Source organism: Argentina silus (genome assembly GCF_951799395.1).
Source record: "Argentina silus genome assembly, chromosome: 17".
NCBI classification, from domain to species: domain Eukaryota; kingdom Metazoa; phylum Chordata; class Actinopteri; order Argentiniformes; family Argentinidae; genus Argentina; species Argentina silus.
Genome location: NC_139671.1, coordinates 16,804,153 through 16,827,534, shown reverse-complemented (window position 1 = coordinate 16,827,534; position 23,382 = coordinate 16,804,153). Strand labels below are relative to the sequence as shown.

General features: G+C 43.8%; 4 protein-coding genes across 4 annotated transcripts in view; 3 read left to right on the top strand and 1 right to left on the bottom strand.

Annotated features, from left to right (window-relative positions):
- Positions 1–713: 713 nt before the first annotated feature.
- msgn1 (mesogenin 1) lies at positions 714–1,193 on the top strand (the record flags this gene model as incomplete). Its single annotated transcript, XM_083689148.1, has 1 exon — positions 714–1,193. One exon carries the CDS (start codon positions 714–716, stop codon positions 1,191–1,193), a length of 480 nt encoding a protein of 159 aa, XP_083545274.1.
- A 3,666-nt stretch (positions 1,194–4,859) lies between these two features.
- On the top strand, positions 4,860–7,175 carry LOC310818428 (uncharacterized protein; the record flags this gene model as incomplete). The annotated part of the gene is made up of 5 exons (XM_083689373.1): positions 4,860–4,939; positions 5,088–5,294; positions 5,689–5,826; positions 6,295–6,435; positions 7,014–7,175. The coding sequence occupies 5 exons, from the start codon at positions 4,860–4,862 to the stop codon at positions 7,102–7,104; spliced, it is 657 nt and encodes a 218-aa protein (XP_083545499.1). The 3' UTR covers positions 7,105–7,175.
- Positions 7,176–11,696: 4,521 nt separating this feature from the next.
- Positions 11,697–14,497, bottom strand: mrps10 (mitochondrial ribosomal protein S10). Its single transcript, XM_083688332.1, has 7 exons — positions 14,424–14,497; positions 14,174–14,226; positions 13,950–14,016; positions 13,729–13,868; positions 13,092–13,200; positions 12,407–12,496; positions 11,697–12,165 (listed from the first exon to the last, which is right to left on the bottom strand). Exons 1-7 carry the CDS (start codon positions 14,493–14,495, stop codon positions 12,085–12,087), a joined length of 612 nt encoding a protein of 203 aa, XP_083544458.1. The 5' UTR covers positions 14,496–14,497; the 3' UTR covers positions 11,697–12,084.
- A 438-nt stretch (positions 14,498–14,935) lies between these two features.
- tulp4a (TUB like protein 4a) overlaps positions 14,936–23,382 on the top strand; it is a 30,037-nt gene continuing 21,590 nt past the window's right edge. Inside the window, exons 1-2 of the mRNA XM_083688502.1 lie at positions 14,936–14,968; positions 15,993–17,140. Coding sequence (XP_083544628.1) covers positions 16,889–17,140 — 252 coding nt within the window. The 5' untranslated portion in view covers positions 14,936–14,968; positions 15,993–16,888. The remainder of the gene's footprint in view (positions 14,969–15,992; positions 17,141–23,382) is intronic.

The following is a 23,382-nucleotide window of genomic DNA, read 5'->3' as shown; positions in this document are numbered from 1 at the left end:
GTCGCTCGTGCTGCCTGTTGACATGAGTCCACCAGCACCGGCTAGGCTACTGAAGATTTGTTAAACTAAACCAGAAATTCTAAAATTTTAACTCAACCTTCCTCTCTTTATTAAGAAATATAATATTAATTGCTTGGGTCTATAATGTTTTATACGAACGCACGCATAGGTCTACACACACACACACACACACACACACACACACACACACACACACAACGGTCTATGTCTGAGGCTAACTTTTTCCCCTATTTTTTATTTAGTCATTCCATCATTAGTTTACAATAACGTATGTCTATATTTCTTCCGTCCAGACAACATAGTTGTAGCCTTTCCTTCTAGACTAAAGACACACGTTGCATGTCATGGCAATGACATGTGAAAAGCCCAGGTGTAACAGCATCCTTTCATTCCTTCATTAGACAAATCACATCAAACTGATAATTGTTGCCATGCCTCCCTAAAGAGCCATTTCCCACAAAAGAGAATCTAATTATTTTTCTTTCTGTTACACATTATCCGTCTATTTCGCCTTATTCGCACCTCGGTGACAACGACGTCCTTCGGGAAGGTCGCATTTTGGCGCTTGAGTTTTCTTTGAACCTTCGCCTCAGCTGTGAACTCATAAACTGCATGGAGAGCTCCATCAATATAAAACAGTTCGCCAAACAGAATTGACTCTCCATCCACCAGGATACCATCGAATTGAGGGTATGGAGAACCTTTCTGAGGATATTACTAACATGGATTCTGACATTGATGTTGTTACCAACAAAATACTCTCTCAGTGGGATTGGAAGACGCAGGAGAGAGCTTTTGAAAACGGCCACGATTCGCTTCAGTCCACCTCGCCTGAGTCATCATTCGACTCGATGTGCTCTTCACCCGAGATGTCCTCAAGCCCAAATGGGGATCAAAGCTTCGGGAATTTCTCCTATGGTTTACCAGGTCACAGACCGATCCCGTGCGCAACGCAGAAACAGAGCAAACCAAAGATGTCTACCAAGAGACGTATGAAGGCGAGCGAGAGGGAGAAGATGCGCATGAGGAGTCTTGCTGAAGCTTTGCATCATCTTCGCGATTACCTGCCTACGGATTACAGTACAGGGGGTCAGCCCCTAACTAAAATCCAAACTCTCAAATACACCATTGAGTACATCAAAGAACTGTCGGACATCCTGAACCATGCGTAATGATGTGCGTAAAGCTGACCACTTTGGGAATGAAGCGCGTTACCAACAATATTTGGGGTTTGATGTGATGAACTCTTTTTGGAGGGGATTGTTATTTGTTTTTACCTTTTTGATTTGAAATTGTGCCACTGTGGATAATAACTTAATTTTGATATTCTATTTAGTTTCTCCTGCCCCCCACCTGGTGTAAATAATTGATCTTCTGTGGGCACTTGACCAGTGTGTAATTTTCTTGTATATTAATAGGTTATTGTTGTTTAGGATTGGTGACATTATGAATTAAACAAACTAGTTTAACAAAAAGTCTGTTTGCAACCTGGTGTATGCTATTTATTGACGCTCTGTATAGCCAGTGGGCCACCCTCTGCCAACCTTACCTATAGGCAGGTCAGTATGGCCTGTGCCAATAGCTGTCTTCTCAAAATGCGATAAAATATGTTTTATCACTGGTAAAACATATATTGCACATTTATTTTAAAATTTTTCACAAATCAATAATCTAATGAAATTATTTAATATTATACCCAAACATTCTGTTAATTTCATTTCAAATTAATTAATAAATTGCCTAGTACATTGTTTGTAAACAGACAAATATAGCAGGGATAATCCTAACCCAAACATGGGTTCGAACTGTCCATGTTTCCTCTACCAATTACAATGTCCATATTCTTGATGGGGGCATTGCAAGCCCAGCAATCAGCCAATCAGATAGGAACTCTGTTTCCTGTGGGCGTGTCACCCCTACAATGTATCCTTGACAAAGAAATTAGAGCCTTGGATCTATCGGTTCGGCTGAAGCCGCCATTTCAACGAGGGATAGGGACAGTATACAGAATATAATATTTTTTACATTTTTATTTTTCTAAATATATGTATTTTTCATATTATTTAGAGTAAAAATCTCGGTAGTTTTCCTTGTATTTCTGGACCTCCCTCGCCTTCTGCCACTGATGTAAGTAATTTCTTCTGCATATTTTACAGCAACAGCATTAGTGGAACGCCTCTGCAAATATTATACCTCCTTATTTAGCCATACATCCATGTTTGAATAATCATATGATCTATCTACTCGATTGTAGGCTAACTGTAACTCATACAACCATATCGCAAAACGTACGAATGTCAGTATATTATCAGTATACTTTTTAATCAACTCAAGCTGCAAAGACATTTTCATCCACCGCTCAAAAGCATGAAGTCGGCTTCTGCTATACACAGGCAGGCACAGATGATGTATGGGTCTTTTGAATTTACTGAACCGTGCATCAGGAAAATTACGCACGTTTGGCAATTATTTTATATCATGAATTTGACTCAAACATAAAACTAAAAACAATAATTATGAATTTGACTCCGAAAGTAAATATTCCATGCTATTCTCGTCATAATATTGGTGGTAGTGAGTAGGCCTAGGCTACGGAATTTATAAACATAGCGCCAGCTATGTTTGGTAAGATAAACAGTTTCCATGACGTTTATCTCGACATGTACTGAATGCAGCTAAACAATTTGAAACCCGCCATGTACAGTAGTTACCTGGACGTGCTCATTGAGCCGTGGCAAATTGGATCTATTGAAGGGAAATGAATCATCTAGGCTAATCTTGGAATTATTATTGAATGGAAGGATTTGCCGCCATGGAATCTTATTTGTTAAGGGAACACACAACCATATATCCAAACTTCTTACACTTATACTTCTCCCATTTCATTTATGATATGCGCTGTGCACAATAGCCTCGGGACGAGGTTAGGCGCTGTCCAAAGAAAACAGTGCTGAAGAACTTGAATCATAACAGCTGTCACTTTGATAAGTGGTCATTGTTCATGTTTGTACGTTACAAGCCTCTGGAGGACAGACATCCCCATATATTTCCTCTGAAATCAGCATGCTTTCTTGAAGCAAATTCTAATGCATAAGTCAGATTCCTCCCTGTAAGCTGTTTCGACTCCAGGCATGTGTGTGTGTGTGTGTGTGTGTGTGTGTGTGTGTGTGTGTGTTTCTCTGTTTCTCCCCCTGTCTCCATGTCCCCCATCCCCCACCCAGCCTTTCCCCTACTCCAGACTTGCAGTGGTGCAGGTGTTACATTTTACGGTAGGGCCCTTTGCACTATTAATAATCTCTCACCAACGCCAGCTTTGGCAAGCTTCACTCCGTGCAGCCATTCTGCTTAACTCCTAAAGCCCTCCTTGGCTTAGCAGTCCCTCTGTGTTCGAGCCTTTACTGTGCCCAGGCAGCGAAAGGCCCAGTACAGCGTGTCTATGAATGTCCTCTTAGTTTCATATATCATCGATTGACTGAATGTGGTCATGATTTTGGCACGGGTCTTTGGAGCATAGTACTCACCCATTCCAAACACAAGCAGAGAGTATAGATATCATATATATATATATATATATATATATATATATATATATATATATATATCTCATGAGTATACATATCAGTTACTATAGTTAGGGGAGGAGGTCGGGGGGGGGGGGTAAGGATTTGTATTTTGTCTGAATTTGCTGAACAAGAGGTATGTGGGTGTATTGATTATGGCAGGATGTCAGGTATTGCCTACACCCCAATGTTGCTCTGGTGTTGTTTTTTTATCCAACCGCTGCATTTTGTAGTCGAGTTAATCGCCAAGTCTTCTAGATCTTTAAAATTGAAACTGACAATTGTCCACATTATGCCTGATTACCTTGCAGCTGCAGGCAATGCTTAATTTATCTTCTTACTAATTTATTCATTTTGCTACATCTGATAGATTCATGCTGAACTCATTAATACGGAACGTATTACATGACATCTGTTAGTTATAATGAAATGATTTCGCTGACAGAGGCAATTACATGTCATGCAGCGTTGTTCTCTTTTATGACTTATTCAAATGTGTATTACATCACTATGGTCTGTTGCTTCTAATATCCCTTTGATTATTACTCTCCTCTACATCAGTAACAGTCCTGTCTGATGAAGAACACACCAGAAATACAGTTCAATACTGAACAACCCATCCCTCTTTATGTATTTCTTTGTTGTAAACGACTAACATCCCTGGAGGGTCTATTCAAAGCATGTTTGACTTCTAAGCTTTATTCAAACGCTATTGCCAATTCCTACCATCTGTTAAACATCATTCTCATAACATCCCCTTCAGCATTGCAGTAAGTGGCCCTCTAGCTGCTCCAGGCAAGTGTAATTAGGATTGTGTTAACTTGTGTGATACTCCTGTAGGGTCTATTGTGTAGCCTCTGTGGCCCTTTGACTTTTAACCTCATTTGAATGTGTTAAAAGGCCTGCCGCCGTGAGCAGATGGCAGATTAGATGACAGCTGAGAGACGACGTCCCCACAACGCTAGTGTGTGATCGATTTCACACACACACACTTTATCAAAATCACTCAGGGTTGTATAATATATACCTCTTTAACTGTGTAGCACACCCTTGACTGTATAACCCGACCGGGAATTGAACCCAGGTTGTTGTGCATATTACTCTCCAAGTATCGAGGTATCTAAATAATGGCTTGTGTCTGTGACTGTGTTCAGTCATCTCTCGTGAAATAACGGCTGCAGATATGACTGTTGTTACATACTGTATGCGAATGTTTTGACAGCCTTTGACAGTTTTGATCTGATTCCGCTACAAGGTCTTTGCTGTTGTTTGTTTCAGATGGAGACAGAGCAGGTGACGGAATACACAGACACCTCCCAGGATGCATCTGAGGAGCCCATATCAGAAAACAAGTCCAGGTCGGTCATGTGATCATTCAGTCGGAGGATGCGATTGGTCAATTGTCATTGTCGTTACACTGTGTTAGTGGTATTGTTTTTGCATGAGCACTCTGACTGTAGAAACATTCTACACTGTCACTAAATATTCCTTACTTCCTCTCCACAGGGATCGTGGGTTCAAAGGGCGGGGCCAAGGGGGTCGGGTGGGCCGAGGGGGTAGGATGGGCCGTGGCTTTCGTGGTGGGCGGGGCATGATGATGAAAGGGTTTGGGCCCCCCGGGCGCGGCAGGGGCAGAGGAGGACGGGACGGGGTCATGAACGGGTTTGGACCCATGAGGGGACCCATGAGGGGACCCATGAGGGGACCCATGAGGTACTGGAGACATCAACGGATTATTTGTTTACATGTGTACAATGTGCTTTGTCAGCATAGGTCAGAGTCTGTGTCAGCAGCCTACTAATGGTTATAACTGACTGGGCGATTATTATATATGCATAACACAGTCAATAACATAACGTGTTAGTTATTGTTATAAATCACATACAAGATATAAGAGATTGGGAGAAAATTCTGGTATAATCATCGGATGGGATGGGGTCAGTGTTGTTATGAAGGAAGCTTTATGTGACAGGTATTCAAATGTTTCTGGAATTCATTTTCACCATTTCCCTCCGAGCATTCTCTTGTTTTTCTGCATGGCTTTGGAATGGGATGACTCACACCGGATGACTCATACTCCCTGAATCCCCCTTCCCTGTCTCTGCAGGAGAGGGATGGGGAGGATGCGACCGTACCCGGACATCAGGGGCAGGCGAGGAGGGAGGGGTGGACCTATGGGTATGGGCCCTCCCCCTCCCCCACCCCCGCCCATGCACATGAGATGCCCCTTCCCGCCCATGCACAGGTAAAGCCCACCCACAGGTCCTTTGTTAGTCACTGCTGTCACCTGTTAGCTGACCTCATCCCTGGGCTATTGCTCACAGAGCATATAAGCCTGGAATACCAACGACTCAAACCTGGCCTGAGTGGGAGTGAATTTACTGAGTGGAGTATTTGTTATTATTTGATTTCAGCGAATCACACGGCTGCGAGGTGTAGATTCCGAATCACAAATGTTTGAGAACCAGAATCAGATTCATACAAAGGAGCCAATCAGAATCTGATCTACCTCAGGAATCAGAATTCGGTCTAAGTTGCATGAAATCACAATGTGACATGCACCTTTGAAAGACCAGCACTGTTTCATCACCCCCCCCCCCCCCCCCCCCCCCTCTGTGAATGATTAGTCAGGCGCTCTGCAGTATAATGGACTTACAGTCTGCTTTAAAGATTTCTTGTTCTTCAGTTCATGTAGATCAATTTCCTCCCGTAGACACGGCCCCCCTCCGCCTCCCCCCCTGGGATACCCAGGCTTTAGAGGGCGTCCCCCACACCCCCGCGGCCGAGGCATGCCCCCCGGACCCCCACGCCACTTCCACCCCAGAGGCCCCAGAGGCCCTAGAGGCCCCAGAGGGTAAGACGTTTGTTTATACACATACACACGCACATCCCTCCCCCCCCCCAACCCACACACACACTCCAACCCCCCCCCCCCACACACACACACACACACACACACCCCACACACACACACACACACACTATCCCCTCCCTCTCTGCTTTATAGCTCTGTTCTAACACATCTGGCTTGACTCCCTCTCCCTTCCCCTTTAATTCTCCAAACCCTTTCTAGCAGTTGATGTCAATCAAATTAAATGCCTCTTCGCGCTTAACAATGGTAAGGTTAATCACAAAGAATCAAATTATGATATTCTTATCATAATATACATGAGGTAAATGCCCATTAATGAATGCTCGTAGATCAGTAAATCTTGCTCTAATTTTTGGGATCCAGAGTTTTAAATAGTGCATGTAACCTTTATTGAGATAGGAACGATATTAAATGTGACATGTAACTTGATCAGCACAGTACATGACGGGGGGAGAGCCTCCAGAGTACAGTAGATGGGAGGACGACGACATTCTTATCAGAGTGTGCCCCCTAGTGGCAGAGCATGAGAATCCAATATGTGATTTTATCCTTTTACACAGCTACCACAATGGACCAGCCTCTCCTCCGCATCACTCCCCACCTGGCAGAGGCCAGAGTTGGCCAGGGCCCCCTGGTGGCCGACACTTTTAACGCAGCCTGCCCTAAAATAATTACAGAGCGTAGCAGGGGGCCTACTGGGGGTAGTCTCTGAATATGTGTCATAAAAAAAACCTCTTCCTTATGAGACACCCTGTAGCCAAATGTCTGGATATTGATATTATATACTGGAGGAGAAAATGTGAAGCAAATATAACAGCAACAGACACTTCAGACCTTAATTATAAAAGCATTTATCACTTTCATTGTCACTTATGTTTTCAGAAGGAAAATATTCCATTGGTATTAGGACAACGTTGTATAGTGTTGACAAAAGGTTATTTACCAACAAAAAAAAGATAATTAAGAATTGTGGGTATTGAAGTCCTTTAGTCCTATAGTGATGTGGGTCTTGTGGTGGTCACCCTGTAAGCCTTACAGAGATTTTTTCTGACCCTTAAGCAAGAGAATATTAATGACACGGTGTGTGTGAGTGAGAGAGAGAGAGAAACATTTTAATGAAAGAAAGAAAGAGTTCACAACAGCCCTCAAGCACCAGTGTTTCTTACTTGGACCTCCCTAACTTTTCCCTTTGTTCCATGGACATCCTGTAGTTTTGTATTACAACATCACCCAGCAGTACACAATGACAGCAAATGCTGTGTAGACTCACTCACACATTTTGAAGTGAAACGACAATATTTTAAATGTCAGGTATTCATGATTCTTTTACGTGACATTTTTATATAATTAATGTGCAGCTATTTTAAGTTCATGAATATTGCTGTTTGGAACAATTCATGTTTGTGTTCAGCAATCTATATTGTGGAATGACTAAAAGAAAACAAATGAACATAAATGGATACTATATTGAAATAATATATATACTCTATACTAGCATTTATATTTTAAAGAAAACTACGAAACAAGTAATTGCTTCAGTTTAGTATTAAGATACTATTATTCACTGTGTTTAGTTCTGAAGTGTTATCATACCTTTAACTAACTGTAACTGACCTATGTGGATTTGTGAATGTACTTTGAAAAACAGTCAACAGTTATGACATAGTCATGAAGGAAAAAAAATAAAAGTAAAACTAAACTGAACTGCTCTCTTTTATCGTTTTTTTAAAGTCAAGTCTGAGAGTTGTCTCAGCATCAGCTTGACGCAACATTACAACTTTACAACATAACTGTAATTTATTGAAGAGAATGGACTGAAAAGTACATTATTTGTATACTGTATATTACAGTATTATACGGCTACATTGCTGTTATTATGTTAGTACCACTTGGCTGAGTATTCTCTGAAACACAAATTGCACATTATGAATGAATATTGTTGAACCATTTTGTAATTATTTTGCTGCACACATACACATGATATTACATATTTTTATAACACCATATCATGTTTTGACACAAAGCTTAGGCCACACTGCCATATATTCTACAATGAAGTTGGAGGACCAAGAATTGTAATGGGAAATAAAGTATTTACTGTAAAACAAAAATGGGTCACGATTACGACAATTTGGAAAAGATGACACTGAAAGAAAGTATTTTATAGTCATGCTGAGGGCTGAAAGTTATAGTTACTGTATATCAGAAATGACTTGAATAAAAAAGTGCAAATATATACAGTATGTTTATCTGAAGAGCACGGTATACAGTATTATGTGCCTTTGAAACATGGAACTCTCTCACAGATGGCACAGAGCCACCAAGTCTATCAGGTGAGGTTTTACTGCAGGACACACCACTCTAGAATTGTACCGCATTGAAATGATTCCCCCCGTCTCAGTAGAACTCACACCCAGAACTCCAATGGTAGTCTGTTTAAAAGGAGGACATCATTCCCCCTAGGATACATAATCTGTTACCATTTTTACAAATTAGAGCATGCTGTACCATATCATCCCAGAGGAGAACAGGGGATGGAGAGAATCTTATCTTCTACACAACAAGCAAACAACCACAGTCTTCTACCTCCGATAAACAACATGTCTGCTCAAATCCTTTTTCTCTCTTCAGTGTCATGACTTCAGCTCTATCCCAGTCTGTTGCAGTGCATGCAGTCGCATGCAAAGGTGCAATACCTCATATTGTGCATACACGCAATTACATTTTTTATTTAACCTTTATTTTGGCAGGGAGTCCCATTGAGACCGAGGTTTCTTTTACAAGGGAGTCCTGCAGACACACAATTTACAACCATACATTGTACAAAATTCCAACATTCTAAAACACAATCAGGAAAAACAATCAATTTTTTTTCAACAAAGAGGTCCTCGATCAAAGTATTTTATTGCACGAGCGGCAGCAGGGCAAGCAACTGCTTCTTAGCCTTTATTATTTAATAGAATATTGATTGACAGCCATATGCGGCAGACTATGCTGGATACCGTTGGTGGTCTTAAGGCACACCCATGCTCTCGCTGAGGTGACATTACGAATAAAATGAATCATTTCATTTATTTATGAATTTATTCAAATGCATTCTGTTGTTTTTTACATGATCGGATGGCCTGGTTCTGTCTTAACAGAGGCACTGCAGCAGATGTAGTGCAGACAGTTAAAGGAAAGTAATGGATATGTGCACTCATATGATGACGAGACATTTATTATTGATATGCATCCTGCTGACAAACAAGAATATGGCATTACCTCTAAAAAGCAGAAAAAGTGCATAGGCCTACACTATATTACATACTCGATGAGACACCACAGATTTGTTGATTCTCCAGACAGGGTATAGTAGATGTCTATATAAGTATAGACATCACCAGTGGGCCTTCCACACCTCTGGTTCATAAGCTTTATACACACTCTGTCTTTGCATTACATTTTAAATCGCAGATCACTTTAACAAAAGCCACTAGGCAGGTGTTGCACCTTTCCCCTCTCCTCTCTGTCCATCTCTATCTCCTCTACCAATGAGTCTGTGCTTCTCTGCCGTCCTCCCAGTCTTCTTTTGCAGTCCCCTCCGCTGCTGCTAACAGTGATGATGATGATGATGATGATGATAATGATGATGATGATGATGATGATGATTATGACGACTGTTGTTGTCTCCTGAAGGAAGGGGGGATGGGGTGTAGTAGTCACCCTTCAGAAGGCAGCAGTAGACCCGAGGACTGTGACACCCACCCCACACCCCACACCCCACACCCCCTCCTCATCCTCCAAGGTGAGCCTCCTCTTGTGTTCCAACACCCCCCCCCCCCTCCTCCTCCCTCCTCCCCCCTCCTGCCCCTCCCAGAAGCGTGAAGATTCTCTTTTACGGGATGGAAACGGAGAGAAGGCCCAAAGACCATGGTCAATCTACAATCCATGGAAACAGGTGAGGCAGAGAGGGAAAGAGAGAACGTTCTTCTTTATTATTACTGTCAATTGAGAGGCTTTTTAGATGTTCAGCAATCATTTCTGATTTGTTTGCATTCATAATGCAAACAAGCACATACACACACACACACACACACACACACACACACACACACACACACACACACACACACACACACACAATGTGCGTCACGTAGTAAACAAAATGTGCAATGGCAACAACAGGAGCAGGTGTTCACATAATTATGGCCTATTGGTCTTAATGATTACCATCACATATATCATAGGGTTTAGTTTCTTTCAAAATTGATTGATTGATTGACTGACTTATATGTCCGGTCACAAGTCAAACGTTTATTCAATAGATTACTATCCAGGCATCCATTCATTGCCTACTGTTGGTGTTAGTAAACTTAATTATCCCTAGAGGGGAAATTGGCTTTGCAGGAAATTGGCTAGTCAATACATGTAGTCAATGAATTTTCAAACAAAACATACAGCATCTTTGACAAAGGTTGCAGAAGTGACCCTTAACAATGCCAGTGTCATCTACAGCAAAAATTCCCTACAGTATGTGAACCAAGATTCCTCATTCTCTTCTCCAGTTCCCCTCATTGTGGAGACGATGACTCATACAGGGGCTCAATATAATTAATGCTTGAGCGTTGTCTTGGTACGTACCATGTGACTCATCTTGACCCAAGGAGAAGGGAGGGGTGAGGGGGTGGCCCTGCCATCGGTGGGCTATATATAGAGCTGCCACTGGAAGTGTCCAAGTTGATAAAGCAAATTTTACTAGGAAGTGAACTTATATAACCAGCTCAGTCCTGGCGGCCATCATTAAGTTACAGTGAAGCTATATCTAGATTCACTGAGACAGTAGTCGACAAGGATTGATGTGAAAATGTAACTCTTGAAAAATAATGATCTCCTCATCTAGTGCGATTCTTTCCAGTGTTGTCGATCAGTTTTGTGCATCTCTTTCCTACAATAAACACTTTAACGAATTTGCTTTGTGTGTTTGTGGTTTTCTGTTGATTCCCAACGATGCAAACTTGTCAGTTAGCTACAGTGTTCCTGTTTTAACCAGACAAAGTTTCTCAGATTACAATCACACTTTCATTGCAGGCAAAACACTGAGACGGTTATCATGCATTCTAAAAATGACTAACTATTGTTTTGAAAAGGTGAATAACTGTTCAGAAGTAGAGTGGTGACATCTCTAACTGACTGCCATTGTAAGACCAACTTACTAAAACATGGTACTAATATTCAAAAAGACAGAGGATCACAAGGACAGGTCACCTTTAAGTGTGATTTATTAACAAAACATACAATCAATACATCCTGTAGTCTCCCACCATAGACATGTGAACATTACAAGGAAAACCGGCAGATGCCAACACAAATGAGCTGGATGTGAGTCCAATTCAGAGAGTAACTGACAAATTATGAATGTATTTCAGTATTTCTGGAAGATGCTCTTTTTTGTTGAAAAGGTTGCTCTGAGCTTGGGGCTATCAAAATCTCATGATAACTATGGCAATAGTTAACTGTCTGGAAGGTCAGGCAATGTGTATGTTACATAATCTTGCTCAGACCGCCCCCAGGTCTTTTGACCTTCTTCTTATGTTGACTGGCTGCTGATAACAGCCAGTGGAAGAGCAGCTTCTGTCTGTGACTCTACTCTCATTGGCTGGGAATCTCCTCAGTGGGCGGGTCTTTCCACATGGGTTCCAGGATATGCTCGGGGATCTTGTCCATGGAAGTCTGTAGAGATGGACAGAGATATGAACAACTTTTGTGCATAGTCAATCTCTGTGTATAGACTGTCTTAATCCTTTATTATGCCTATAACAGACATAAGCTAATGACTGATATCACTGTTGCAATGCCATATTATGTAATATCAAAACACAACATCGTAAAAAATGTATTATATTATTATTATTATTATTATACAATGGATCTTAACCGGACTCTGTGGCTCTGTGATATCTGTTAATCATACCTTGGTCACCTCCATGGCCACGCCCTCAGGTAGATTCCGCTGGATGTATTCCAGATACACCTGCGCAGTGGAGCCTGTCAGATGAGACAGCTGGAGGAGGAACATGAGAGGACATGTAACCATGAGTCACTGACCCCATAATAGCCCATTGATTCTTCCCTACTCTGTGTTTCAACTCCAATTGATCCGGTTAATTGATTCAATCACAGAATAATACGAAATGGCCACTGGTGAAGTCAATGGACTTATATGGCATTGGTTTTTATAATGGATGTGACATCCATTACAAAAACCAATGCCATAAAAATCCATCGACTTCACCATTGCCCACATTACATACAGTGATCTAATCGATTAACTGGATCAATTGGAGTTGACTGCATAGAGAGCAGATAGGCTACAGGTCAAATCTGTGAAATTAATTCACTGTCTTGTCTGTTGTAGTTCTGTAGAAGGAGTAATTACAAGGATTTAAGGGTTAAATAATAATGCATTTATTTTGTATAGCGCTATTCTCAGTACTCAAAGACACTACATTTCATGGAGAGAACAAGAATAGACAGATAAATAAAAAGTCAAACAAAAGCACAGTCTGTAAAAACAACAATGAAAATTGTTAAAAATTAAAAGCAAGTTTAAAAAGATGGGTTTTGAGGAGGAGAGCTTGCTGGCTTCGGTATCTCACCTCAATGCAACGATAGTGCGTCCTCATCTCGTATTGGACTCTGTGCTTCTTGAAGATGTGGACAGACTTGAGGAGTGTTAGCCTCTCTATGTTCTTTGGAGGTTGGAATCTAAGGTGGAGGAAAAACAAAACAAACAACCCATGGAGTTAGCGTGTATTACTCCCACTAGAGGGCAACACAGACATGAGGCATTACCGTAAAATCGGAATAATACTGCTGTCTTTGTAAAAAAACGAATATATAGCTTCGCGATGTGACCACTGTTTAGTGTGTGATGTGAGTCAAAGGACGGCTCAGCTTGGCTGGGAACATATGGACTTGTGTGACTGTAAAGGGGAAGGAGTAGTAAATACATGTGGGATCCTCACTCAGACGTGTCACAACCCAACCCAGTCTCCAAATTATTACTAAATGATGATTATAGTGGTCCTCTGTGGCTCAGTTGGTACAGCTTGGCGCTAACAACACTTAGATTGTGGGTTCGATTCCCGCTGGGACCATATATACTGAAAAATGTATGCACTCACTGCAACGTAAGTCGATTTGGATAAAAGTGTCAGCTAAATGGCGTATATTATTATTGTTATTATTATTATTATTATGAGTAGCTTCTCAACTCAGAGCCTGTCAACTCACACTTTGCCCAGAGTGATGCCCAACTCCTTGGCAGCCAGAGTGGCGAAGAACTCGTAGCTGTCCAAGACCGCCTTGTCATGACCCTTCACCTGTACTGACACCTTCTGATACAACGTGTCTGGTTCCTCTGTGACAGTGACCTATAATGAAAAAAATATGATTAATGAATGAGAAATGTCTGTGTGTGTGTGTCAGATGCAAAACGTGTAATGACAACTCACTGATGAGGGGAGAGATGCATAGACCGTTCCGGTGTGGATGCAAGCTGTTGACGTCAACTGGAGAGGGCTGTGGTGCGACAGAGGAAAGAGAGGGGAATAAATTCCAAAGCAAACAACACCTTCACAAGAAATACGATTAGTGTGATGCACAGCCAACAACAATGTGGTGTTTTGACTTGACACTGACTGTCATTGGTTTACCACGGTATGATAAGGCACATTACCAAATTATTCTAGATCTCCCATGATTTCTGCAAGCATCCAATCCTCTTGATCCCTAAAAAGAGAATATTATTCGACTGTTATAATAACCTTACTGATTAACTAGCCGACGTTAGCTAGCTAGCTAACATTATCTCTCACGCAGGAGATAACCTGTAATGTTTCGTGAGAAACAAGCACCGTTAAGCATATCATTAGTAACGTGACAGTCGAAAATGCCTATCTTAAATAATGTGACGTTAAATACTGTACCGATTGTGAGACTCCTACGAATATCCTTGCTAGGTTGCGAATATTTCGACCGACGACCATGGGGGCAGCCATGTTTCTGTGGGCGGGGCAGTTCTTCTTCAGTGACAGATGGTAATCAACCAAATGGTGCAAGGCTGCCACCATCTGTACAGGGTGTTCATTGCAGATGCAGGTGTGATAGCTAGCCTGGATAAACCATACAAGTTACTTTATCAGTAGCTGCAAAATAAAAAAGAGTTTTCTTCCAGAAATTGCACTAGAACTATCTGTACAATAAGAATAATCAACTCTGTATAGCCTCACCTGCTCCAACGGCTAGAGGAAAATCAACCTGGCATGAACATCCATTTGAACGGGACTTTCTGCATTTCAAAGCATTTTTAATTCGACTTAAAAAATCAAGACGATTGATTGAGGAGCTTTCCTCTTTTTTTTTTTTTTTGATCCAGCAGACAAAAGTGATGTAGGGGACCAAATCATGTGACCGTCACGTGATACAGTAACAGGGCCCTCCCGTACAGTGGCAGCAACAAGAGAGACGAGAGGTAAGCGATTGATCATTGTCCATTGATATTTATCCAGAGATGTTGATGTTAGGTCTCATATGATTCCGTCCAACTACTGACAACGGCACCAACCCCTTCGCTGTGATTATAGTTAGCCAAATAAACAAGTCTTTCAAAATGAAAACGATAAACAGTGGGTTGCTAACGTTAGCAAGCTAGCCATCAAAATAACCGATACCGACCAAACCAACCAACAATGGTTGGTTAGTGGGGTTAGCTTTGGTAGCTAGCTCGCTAGCTAGTTGTTTGCTGTTTATTTGTGAAATGTCCATGAAAAAGAGGACAATGTAGCTTCTATATGGGTGACTCAATAGGTAGCTAACGCAGCTAATGGATAATTCAGACGTTAGGTACTCAGCTGCTAAAGATTGGCAAACAGCCTAAATTATGCCAATTCTGGTCCGAATGGAGATGCTATTACTTTTGGCCACACTAAAGCGGCTTTGTGTTGTCTCCCCTATCTACTCTATGCAATTCTTTTAGGTAGTTAGTTGGTTTCTGGCTTTCCAGAGAAAGATAGCTAACTAATATTGTTAGAATTGACTGCTTAGTGAAGAGGTTGAAGTAGGTAACGTAAGTAGCGAATTGCAATACAGGTATTGTAACCTATGCCACCTGTTCTGGGCAAGGGAGTGTTTTGTGGAGTAACTAATGTGGCACTGAACTGGTAGCATCAATTTATGATCCAAGACAAATTGGTTATGACCAGATTGGAAACCAATCAATGGGCTTCGTTTGCCAATTTGCATTCGCTGTATTTGTTGTCCTTAGTAGTCTGGAGCTTACTAGCAGCATAGTGTCGTGGTCTTGTGTCCATTCGCCCACGCACCCCCCCCCCCTTCCTTCCTTCCTCTCTCTCTCTCTCTCTTCCCATCTCTCTCTCCATCTCTCGTGTAAACAACATATGTGTGTTGATCTCGGCACATGCATTGTCACATTATTCTACCGAGGCATCTGTCCTCCTTGAGATAACCCTGTAAAATGTATTTTTCCTTCTCCTCAGTACTCCTTGACGGGATCCCCGACTTGGATTGGAAGGCAAGCTGGGTGACGTAATGACGTTGCCGGGAGAAGCGGCACTCCCCTGGGTTGACAGCTGATGCGAGGAGTCCCTACTCTTTTCAGAAGGCTCACATCGCGTCAGGACAACAGCCGCGCGGATCAGCCGCTATGACACAACGAATTGGACTATACTCGGACTAATCGGATGCCCCAAATTAAAGCAGTATGATGCCTGTGTAGTGGACTGTTTTCAGAGCTCGGACGCTGGTGCTTTTGTCATTAATTCGTAGTGGATTTCTGGTTTCTTTCGGGGCAGATCAAGGCTACAAGATGGAACGATTTTGTTCATTTGTTGCATGGCAGAAAGTTGCGTGGGCATAATGACCTTTTTGTCCAATATTTTGTATTACCTGGTCCGTGATCGATAGCCTACTAATTGATACAGTAGCCAATAGGCAAGACTAACTTATTGAACAAATCAAAATGTCCTGAATGTGTGCCTTTTTCGTTTATGCAATCTTCATCGATATCTGCCCCCCTGGCCAACAATATTGTAGTGTAGATGATCGACAAACTCACTTGAACGAACCTGGACAGCGTCTGGTCGCTTGAATCGGACACGCACAAACGTCCGCTCAGTCCGCTCTGATATATATTACATATAACAATACTGTAGGTCGGGTGGCGCCTTGAATCCCCTTTAGAAGCCCAGATAATCCAAAGGAAACGTCAAATACTATGCAGCGTGCCCGCAGATCGCCGTCGCCGACATCAACTCTGCTACAGCGGAGGTGAAGCGCTCATAACGGAACCAGCACCCTCTCCGAAACGCTTGACCCGCAACGACCGAATCATTTTTGCCCACCGTGAAACGAGCTGCGGTCGCATAGGGCAGGCATGTTCGCCGCGGTGGAGCATGGACCCGTCCTCTGCAGCGACTCCAACATCCTCTGCCTGTCGTGGAAGGGTCGGGTGCCGAAGAGTGAGAAGGAGAAGCCGGTATGCCGGAGGCGCTACTACGAAGAGGGCTGGCTCGCCACGGGGAACGGAAGAGGGGTCGTCGGAGTAACTTTCACGTCCAGCCACTGCAGAAGGGAACGGGCTACCCCGCAAAGGATCAACTTCAACCTCAGAGGACACAACAGTGAGGTACAGAACCGTTTTTATCAGACAAGTCTCCATATCCCGCGAATGTTAGTTAGAACAAAAGCCTAAATGTTTCATAAGTGAGTTAATGATATCCTTACCCCATAAAACGTTTTACACATTTACTTGTCATTTCTGTATTGTATTTTAATCAGTACCGGAGCTATCACCAGACAGTGAGCATGTTTTATGGTACAGCATTGATGGAGGCTACCGTAATGAAAGTGTCACATGTTACTGTTTATTTGGGTGTTGAGAAAGTGACATTGTATTACGAATTTCCCTTATTAGTATTCTACAGTGCTGGTGCAAGCAAAGCAGCCCCACACACCACATTGTGTTTCTTCGTGAGTGAGAGTGGATGCTAACTGTGGGTCAGATGGACCAAGCTGCTGTGTCAGCATTCCATAAGGCAGCTGACTAGAAGGGGAGCCTTACAGTGTTACCGAAGCACATAAGTGTTGGCCACTGTTCCTGTACAAACACAGGCCTACATCGCTCCATCACTTACAGTGGCACAATGTAATACAGGGGGATAGTCCACTTCGGGGCAATGAGTTTCTTTCTTCTTCTTTTTTTTTTTAAGACTCCACTCCAGTCGGTTCTCTCCGTATTTTTTTTTTTTACCCACTTCAGTCACACATGGAGAGTAGAACATCATTTACGATTTCCTCCCTTTCCATATTTCCCCTCAGTAATGAAGTCGATAATGTCGTTCCCTGGCCCATATTTGACATAAAGCAATAAATAAGCGGACGCTTTGAGGGAAATGTAAGATCCATCATTTAGTCGCCCGGCGCATAATTCGGTGTGTCTGACAGTCGTGAAATTACGTTGCCTAATGAATTCTGTCAGGTTATGACGGATGTGCTCACTCACTCACATGACAGCTCTGATGACTGCCGAACAGGAGAGGCCCCTTTCTGTCAGCCAGGTCTCCTATTTAGTGCTCGACAAACTTGAGTATTGACTTAAATTACATGGGTGGATGTGAGTGTAACGGTGTGGGTTTCCGTGTACAGTACCAGTGAAAAGTTTGTCTTTTCACTGGTACTGTACACTGGTACTGTAATCTTCTCATTCAATGGTTTTTCTTTATTTTTTATTATTTTCTACATTGTAGATTAATATTGAAGACATCAAAGCTATGAATGAAGACATATGGAATTATGTAGTAAACAAAAAAGTGTTAAACAAACCAGAATATGTTTTATATTTTAGATTCTTCAAAGTAGTCACCTTTTGCTTTGATGACAGCTTTGCACACTCTTGGCAAGGTGTGTCCAAACTTTTGACTGGTACTGTACCTTCTGATCACGTTGGGGACATGGGAGTCATCAGTTTATTGGAAACGTTGTGGGGGAAAAAACACTCTTACATTTACATTTATGGCATTTAGCAGACGCCTTTATCCAAAGCGACTTACAACAAATACATTTGTTTAAGTAAGTGAATCATATCCAACAGACATCATAAGACAAAGTAATCAATGCTCACACCAGGGGCCATTGGCAGTCGTAATGCTAGAAGCCTTTTTTTTTATTTTTTTTGCCACGTTTTGACAACCCTTATCCCCGACCTCGAAACCTGCCGTCTCAGCAGTTGTTAGGAAGAACGTCCCTGTCGCTGTCCTTTAGACGTCAGCGTCCAACATCGTCAGCCTGGTTGATGTCGATACATTAAAGCCCTTTGACGGGCATCTCCCATTGAAGAACACTCCGAAATGAAACGTGAGCTCATGTCTGGCCGGGAGTACAGCACGGCCAAGGTTAATAACCGCGACAACGGCGTCTGCAAGATGGCCATTATCGCCAGCGTGGCCAAGCTCAGTTTAGACCCGAGTTTCCTAGTGGTCTGAACGGAGCGAAGGTTTCAGGGGATGAGTTGTTTGGACGCTGGCCAATATGGGTGGGATTCAAGAGAAAGGCCTTTTATGTTGGGAGGCTTTTGTTAAGGACGCAACAGGGGGGACAGGGCGGGAGAGGCAACAGAACGCACAGCTGTGGCCCCCACCAAAACCAACACACCTACCCTTCTATTATAGGTGGAAGACGAACGTTTGAAATATGTCTTGTTGAGGTAATGACAAGGTTGTCAAAAGATCTGCTGGACACCACTGATGGAAGGTCCCCCCCCCCCCCCCTCCCCAATGTCTATTTTCCCCTCAGCTGGGCCCTAAGCTAATTACAAGGTAGTACACCCTGCTCTTCACGGGTGAAAGAAGGGGTGATGGGGCGAGTGGGAGAAAGAGTATAAGAGAGTGCAGAAGTAGGCTAGAGGGGGAGAGGGTGTTGAAGTGTCGGATAAGGGGAGATGGAGAACGGGATGAGAGAATAGGAGTTTGGGGGGAGGTAGATGGGGGGGCTCAGAAGGGCTTGAGGTAACAAGGCAGTGAGGAAGAGAGGGAGATGAGACGTATGTATGAGAGGGGGTTGTTCCAGCACTGGTTCTGTGAAGTCAACTTCAAAGCAGAGAGAGAGAAAGAGAGGAAGAGGAAGGGCGAGAGAGGGGAAGAGAGAGAGAGGGGGGAGAGAGAGAGAGATGGTTGAAGGGAGACAGTAAGCAGACAGAGGTGGTTAGGAGTAGCCTAGATGTTGATTTCTGGTCATCAGCGTGATTTTGTGATGATGATCCATCTCTGTCTGTGCGTGTGTGTGTGTGTGTGTGTGTGTGTGTGTGTACACTACACCAGTCACCATATGACAGCCCAGATACTTCTTTTTGTTTGACCTACAGTGTGTACGAGACACACCTGCCAAAAAAAAAAGAAAAGTGGATTAGCTATAATGCTATAACTTCCAGAATAGTTTTTATAGTGTCATCTCAAAGAAGCAGACCCTCTGTTGTGGGAGTGTGTATACTAATGTAGAAATGATATAAATACATGAAACCAATCAGTGGTCCGCCTGTCAATCTAAGTCTTATTCCAATGCAGCGGTTTCTAATCCCACTGGGACTAGGCCTAGCCTGAACATCAGAACAGATCAAACCTATGGATGACAATGCAAAAACACAGTGGAGGGGGGGTGTGTCTGGGGGTGTGTGTCTGGGGATGTGTGTCTGGAGAGAGAGAGAGAGAGAGAGATGTAGGAGCATTATTAACAGTATACTTTTGGGGCTAAAAATACTTTAAAAAAGGGCTAAATAATAAAAAGGATTCTCTTTTGTGGACTGTCATTGGAGAATGAGAAATGCAGGGCTTTGTAGTCACAGTAGACTTCAAAGTGTGTATGAGCTGTTGTTGTGTGTGTGTGTGTGTGTGTGTGACTGTGTATAATTTTGTGTACGTCTGTGTATGTCACGTCTCAAGGATGGCATTTGAGGCACATCATTTCCAGTCCCCCTGTGGCAATTAAGAAGAACACCACACACACACACACACACACACACACACACACACACACTTCCCATGGGTTAAGTCCCAAGCCCTGAGTCCCACCTGTTTTCCACCCTGAGCCCAGTATTAGGTGTTAACCACCTCCTTAATAAGAGCCTAATCCTGGTTGACCTGACCCCGGGGCATTGGTTTCTGTTTCCCTGCTGTCATGCCTCTTCACACACAAACAGATCTGCTAATGAGGATATACACACCTGAGGGCATATTTGGCATCAGTTGCAATCACAGTAAGAAATGAAAGTGTTTTATCCCCAGCTAGATGAACTAATAACCACAAAAGACCTCTCCGTAATTGCCTATAAAACTTTACTATGATATAACATGTTGATATATTATGATTTAAGTTGGTTATTTTATGTTTTATTTTACAGTGTTTTTTTTGTTTTTTGTTTCCAAGTGCCACCGCCTTGTGGAACTCTGCTGCCTCAATCCCAGTCATGAAGCCTCAATCCCAGTCATTCCAGTCATGAAGCCTCAAACCCAGTCATTCCAGTCATGAAGCCTCAAACCCAGTCATTCCAGTCTTGTAGCCTCAATCCCAGTCATTCCCGGTGATGCTGTGGTCCGTTCGTCCGATACTGTGTGATGCACCCCTACTTTACTGTATTGAAGACCAATCCAGTCTCTCTCTCTCTCTCTCTCTCTTTCTCTTTCTCTCTCCCCCTTCCTCTCTCTCTCTCCCCCCCTTCTTCCTTCCTCTCTCTCTCCCCCTTCTTCCTTCCTCTCTCTGTCCCCCTTCTTCTCTCTCTCTCTCTCTCTCTCTCCCCTTCCTTCCTCTCTCCCCCCCCCCCCCCCTCTCTCTCTCTCTCTGTCCGTGTTCCCGATAACCAGATGTGCAGTGTGACGTGTCCATGCGTTAAAAGCTGTTTCCTCTCTGAGCCTCATAAATAAATCAGCTTATACCTCCTCCGGTAGAGAGACCAGGGGGCCGTGCAGGGACGGGAGCTAGCGAGGGAGCTAGCGAGGGAGCTAGCGAGCGCTGCCCGGGGGGACCTGCATCGTAGCCTGGTGAAATGAAATGCGAGGAACAGGACGGTAGCGTTGCCCTTATGTTGCGCGTACCACGGGGGGGGGGGGGGGGGGGGGGGGGGGGGGGGGGGGGGGGGGGGGGGGGGGGAGGGACGCATTCTTAATGCGTCCCTGTAATGGATGGGGATGCTGGGCTAAACTGGAGTGCAGGAGTTTTGCACTTCTCTTCCGAGTCTTTCGCGGAGTTGGTGTCGCTACAGTTGGCTGGTCTAGATTTAGCGGTGTGGTGTTTTTCTCCGGGCTTGGCGGGTACCTACTGTACCATCTCTCCTGTGCCATCTTCTATGTGTGTCATCTCTCTTTAGTAACCCCCCCCCCTCCCCCATCCAGCCCCCCTCCCCCCTCCCACCCTCACCCCACCCCTTCGTCCTCCCTCTCCCTTCTCTGAAGCAGGCAGCCCCTCCCCTCCCCTCCCCTTCTCCATCTTCTCTGTTGAGAACTCCTCTCATCACCTTCCTTATCCCTCCTCCTCTCTCCTCTCTCTACCCCCCCCCTCTCTCTCTCCTCTTCTCTCTCCTCTCTTCTGTACCTCCTCTTCTCCTTCGAGAGGCCATCTGAAGACTGGAGCGTGTGTGTGACCCTGTGCTGTGTTGGAGTGTCAGAGGCCAATGTGCTTAGTGACAGCTTTAGTATGCTAATCTCACCCTGGAGAGAATGTGTAATGTAACACACATGAGACTCCTCTCTCGTGCGTGTGTGTGCGTGCGTGCGTGCGTGTGCGTGCGTGTGTGTGCGTGTGTGCGTGTGTGCGTGTGTGTGCGTGCGTGTGCGTGTGTGTGTGTGTGTGTGTGTGTGTGTGTGTGTGTGTGTGTGTGTGTGTGTGTGTGTGTGTGTGTGTGTGTGTGTGTGTGTGTGTGTGTGTGTTTGTTCAATCAGGTGTGTCAGTCTGAGTGAGTTCTGAGTGAGTTCTGTGTGTGTGTGTGTGTGTGTGTTCGATTGTTTGATTGTTTGTGTGTTTCCATGCGTTTTTCTGCGGGTGGGTGTGTTTTTTTTATCAATGTGCATCAAGCTCCCTCTTGAATCTGGTATATATATCATTTTACACCGTCCCAATTAACTTGGAATGGGAAAACAATTCAGTAAATGTAAAGTCTCATACCATGTGTTTACCATCACTCAGTCTCCTTAGTAAGACACAGTAAAACCCTGTCAGTGGCCGAGAGAGGCTTCTACTTCCTTTATCCAGTCCTTAACTGTCCATTATGACCAGCGTCTATAAGCTATTATCAGATATGGATATTTAATAAAGCGCTCCCTTCCTACCACGCTCCCCTTCCCGGGCCTCATAAACGTCCTGGACTCTGCCTTTTCCCCGAAGGTCCCGTCCGGCTGCCCTCGTCCGGCTGCAAATCACGTCCCCGGCCCCCCCCCCCGGCCCCTCTGCATTGGTCGTAGCGCAGCGCTTTTCTCTAATTGAGTTCTGGGTCTGATTTAATGTCATGTCAGACACTGAGACAGAGGAGTGGAGTGGAGAGGAGGGGGGGGGGGGGTGAGAGAGAGAGAGAGGGGGGGGGGGGGGGTGAGAGAGAGAGAGGGGGGGGGGGGGAGAGAAAGAGAGAGGGGGGGGGAGAGAGAGGAGGAGTGTGTCTTTCTCTCTCCAATGGCCAATCTGCACTCTTTAGGACACTGGCTGTATGTCTAATTTGATTGTCTGCCAGCTGATCCAGACTGGCCTACATCACAGCTGGTGATCAGATAAAGCTAAACCTGGCTAAAGCCTGAACTTAAACCAGGTTTGTCCACATCCCCTCACAAGGCCTGTTCCTGGTTGAAGTCCGATGCCCTTTGGCTCTTGGCCTAAGATCAGCCGAGCTTACCC

Excerpts from the sequence above, each read along its gene's own strand:
- mrps10 (XM_083688332.1), bottom strand. The coding sequence starts at position 14,495 with ATGGCTGCCCCCATGGTCGTCGGTCGAAATATTCGCAACCTAGCAAGG. Across the intron at positions 14,227-14,423 it reads TCGTAGGAGTCTCACAATCG|GGATCAAGAGGATTGGATGC; the intron begins GTACAGTATTTA and ends TTCTCTTTTTAG. Across the intron at positions 12,497-13,091 it reads CGCACTATCGTTGCATTGAG|CTGTCTCATCTGACAGGCTC; the intron begins GTGAGATACCGA and ends TTCCTCCTCCAG.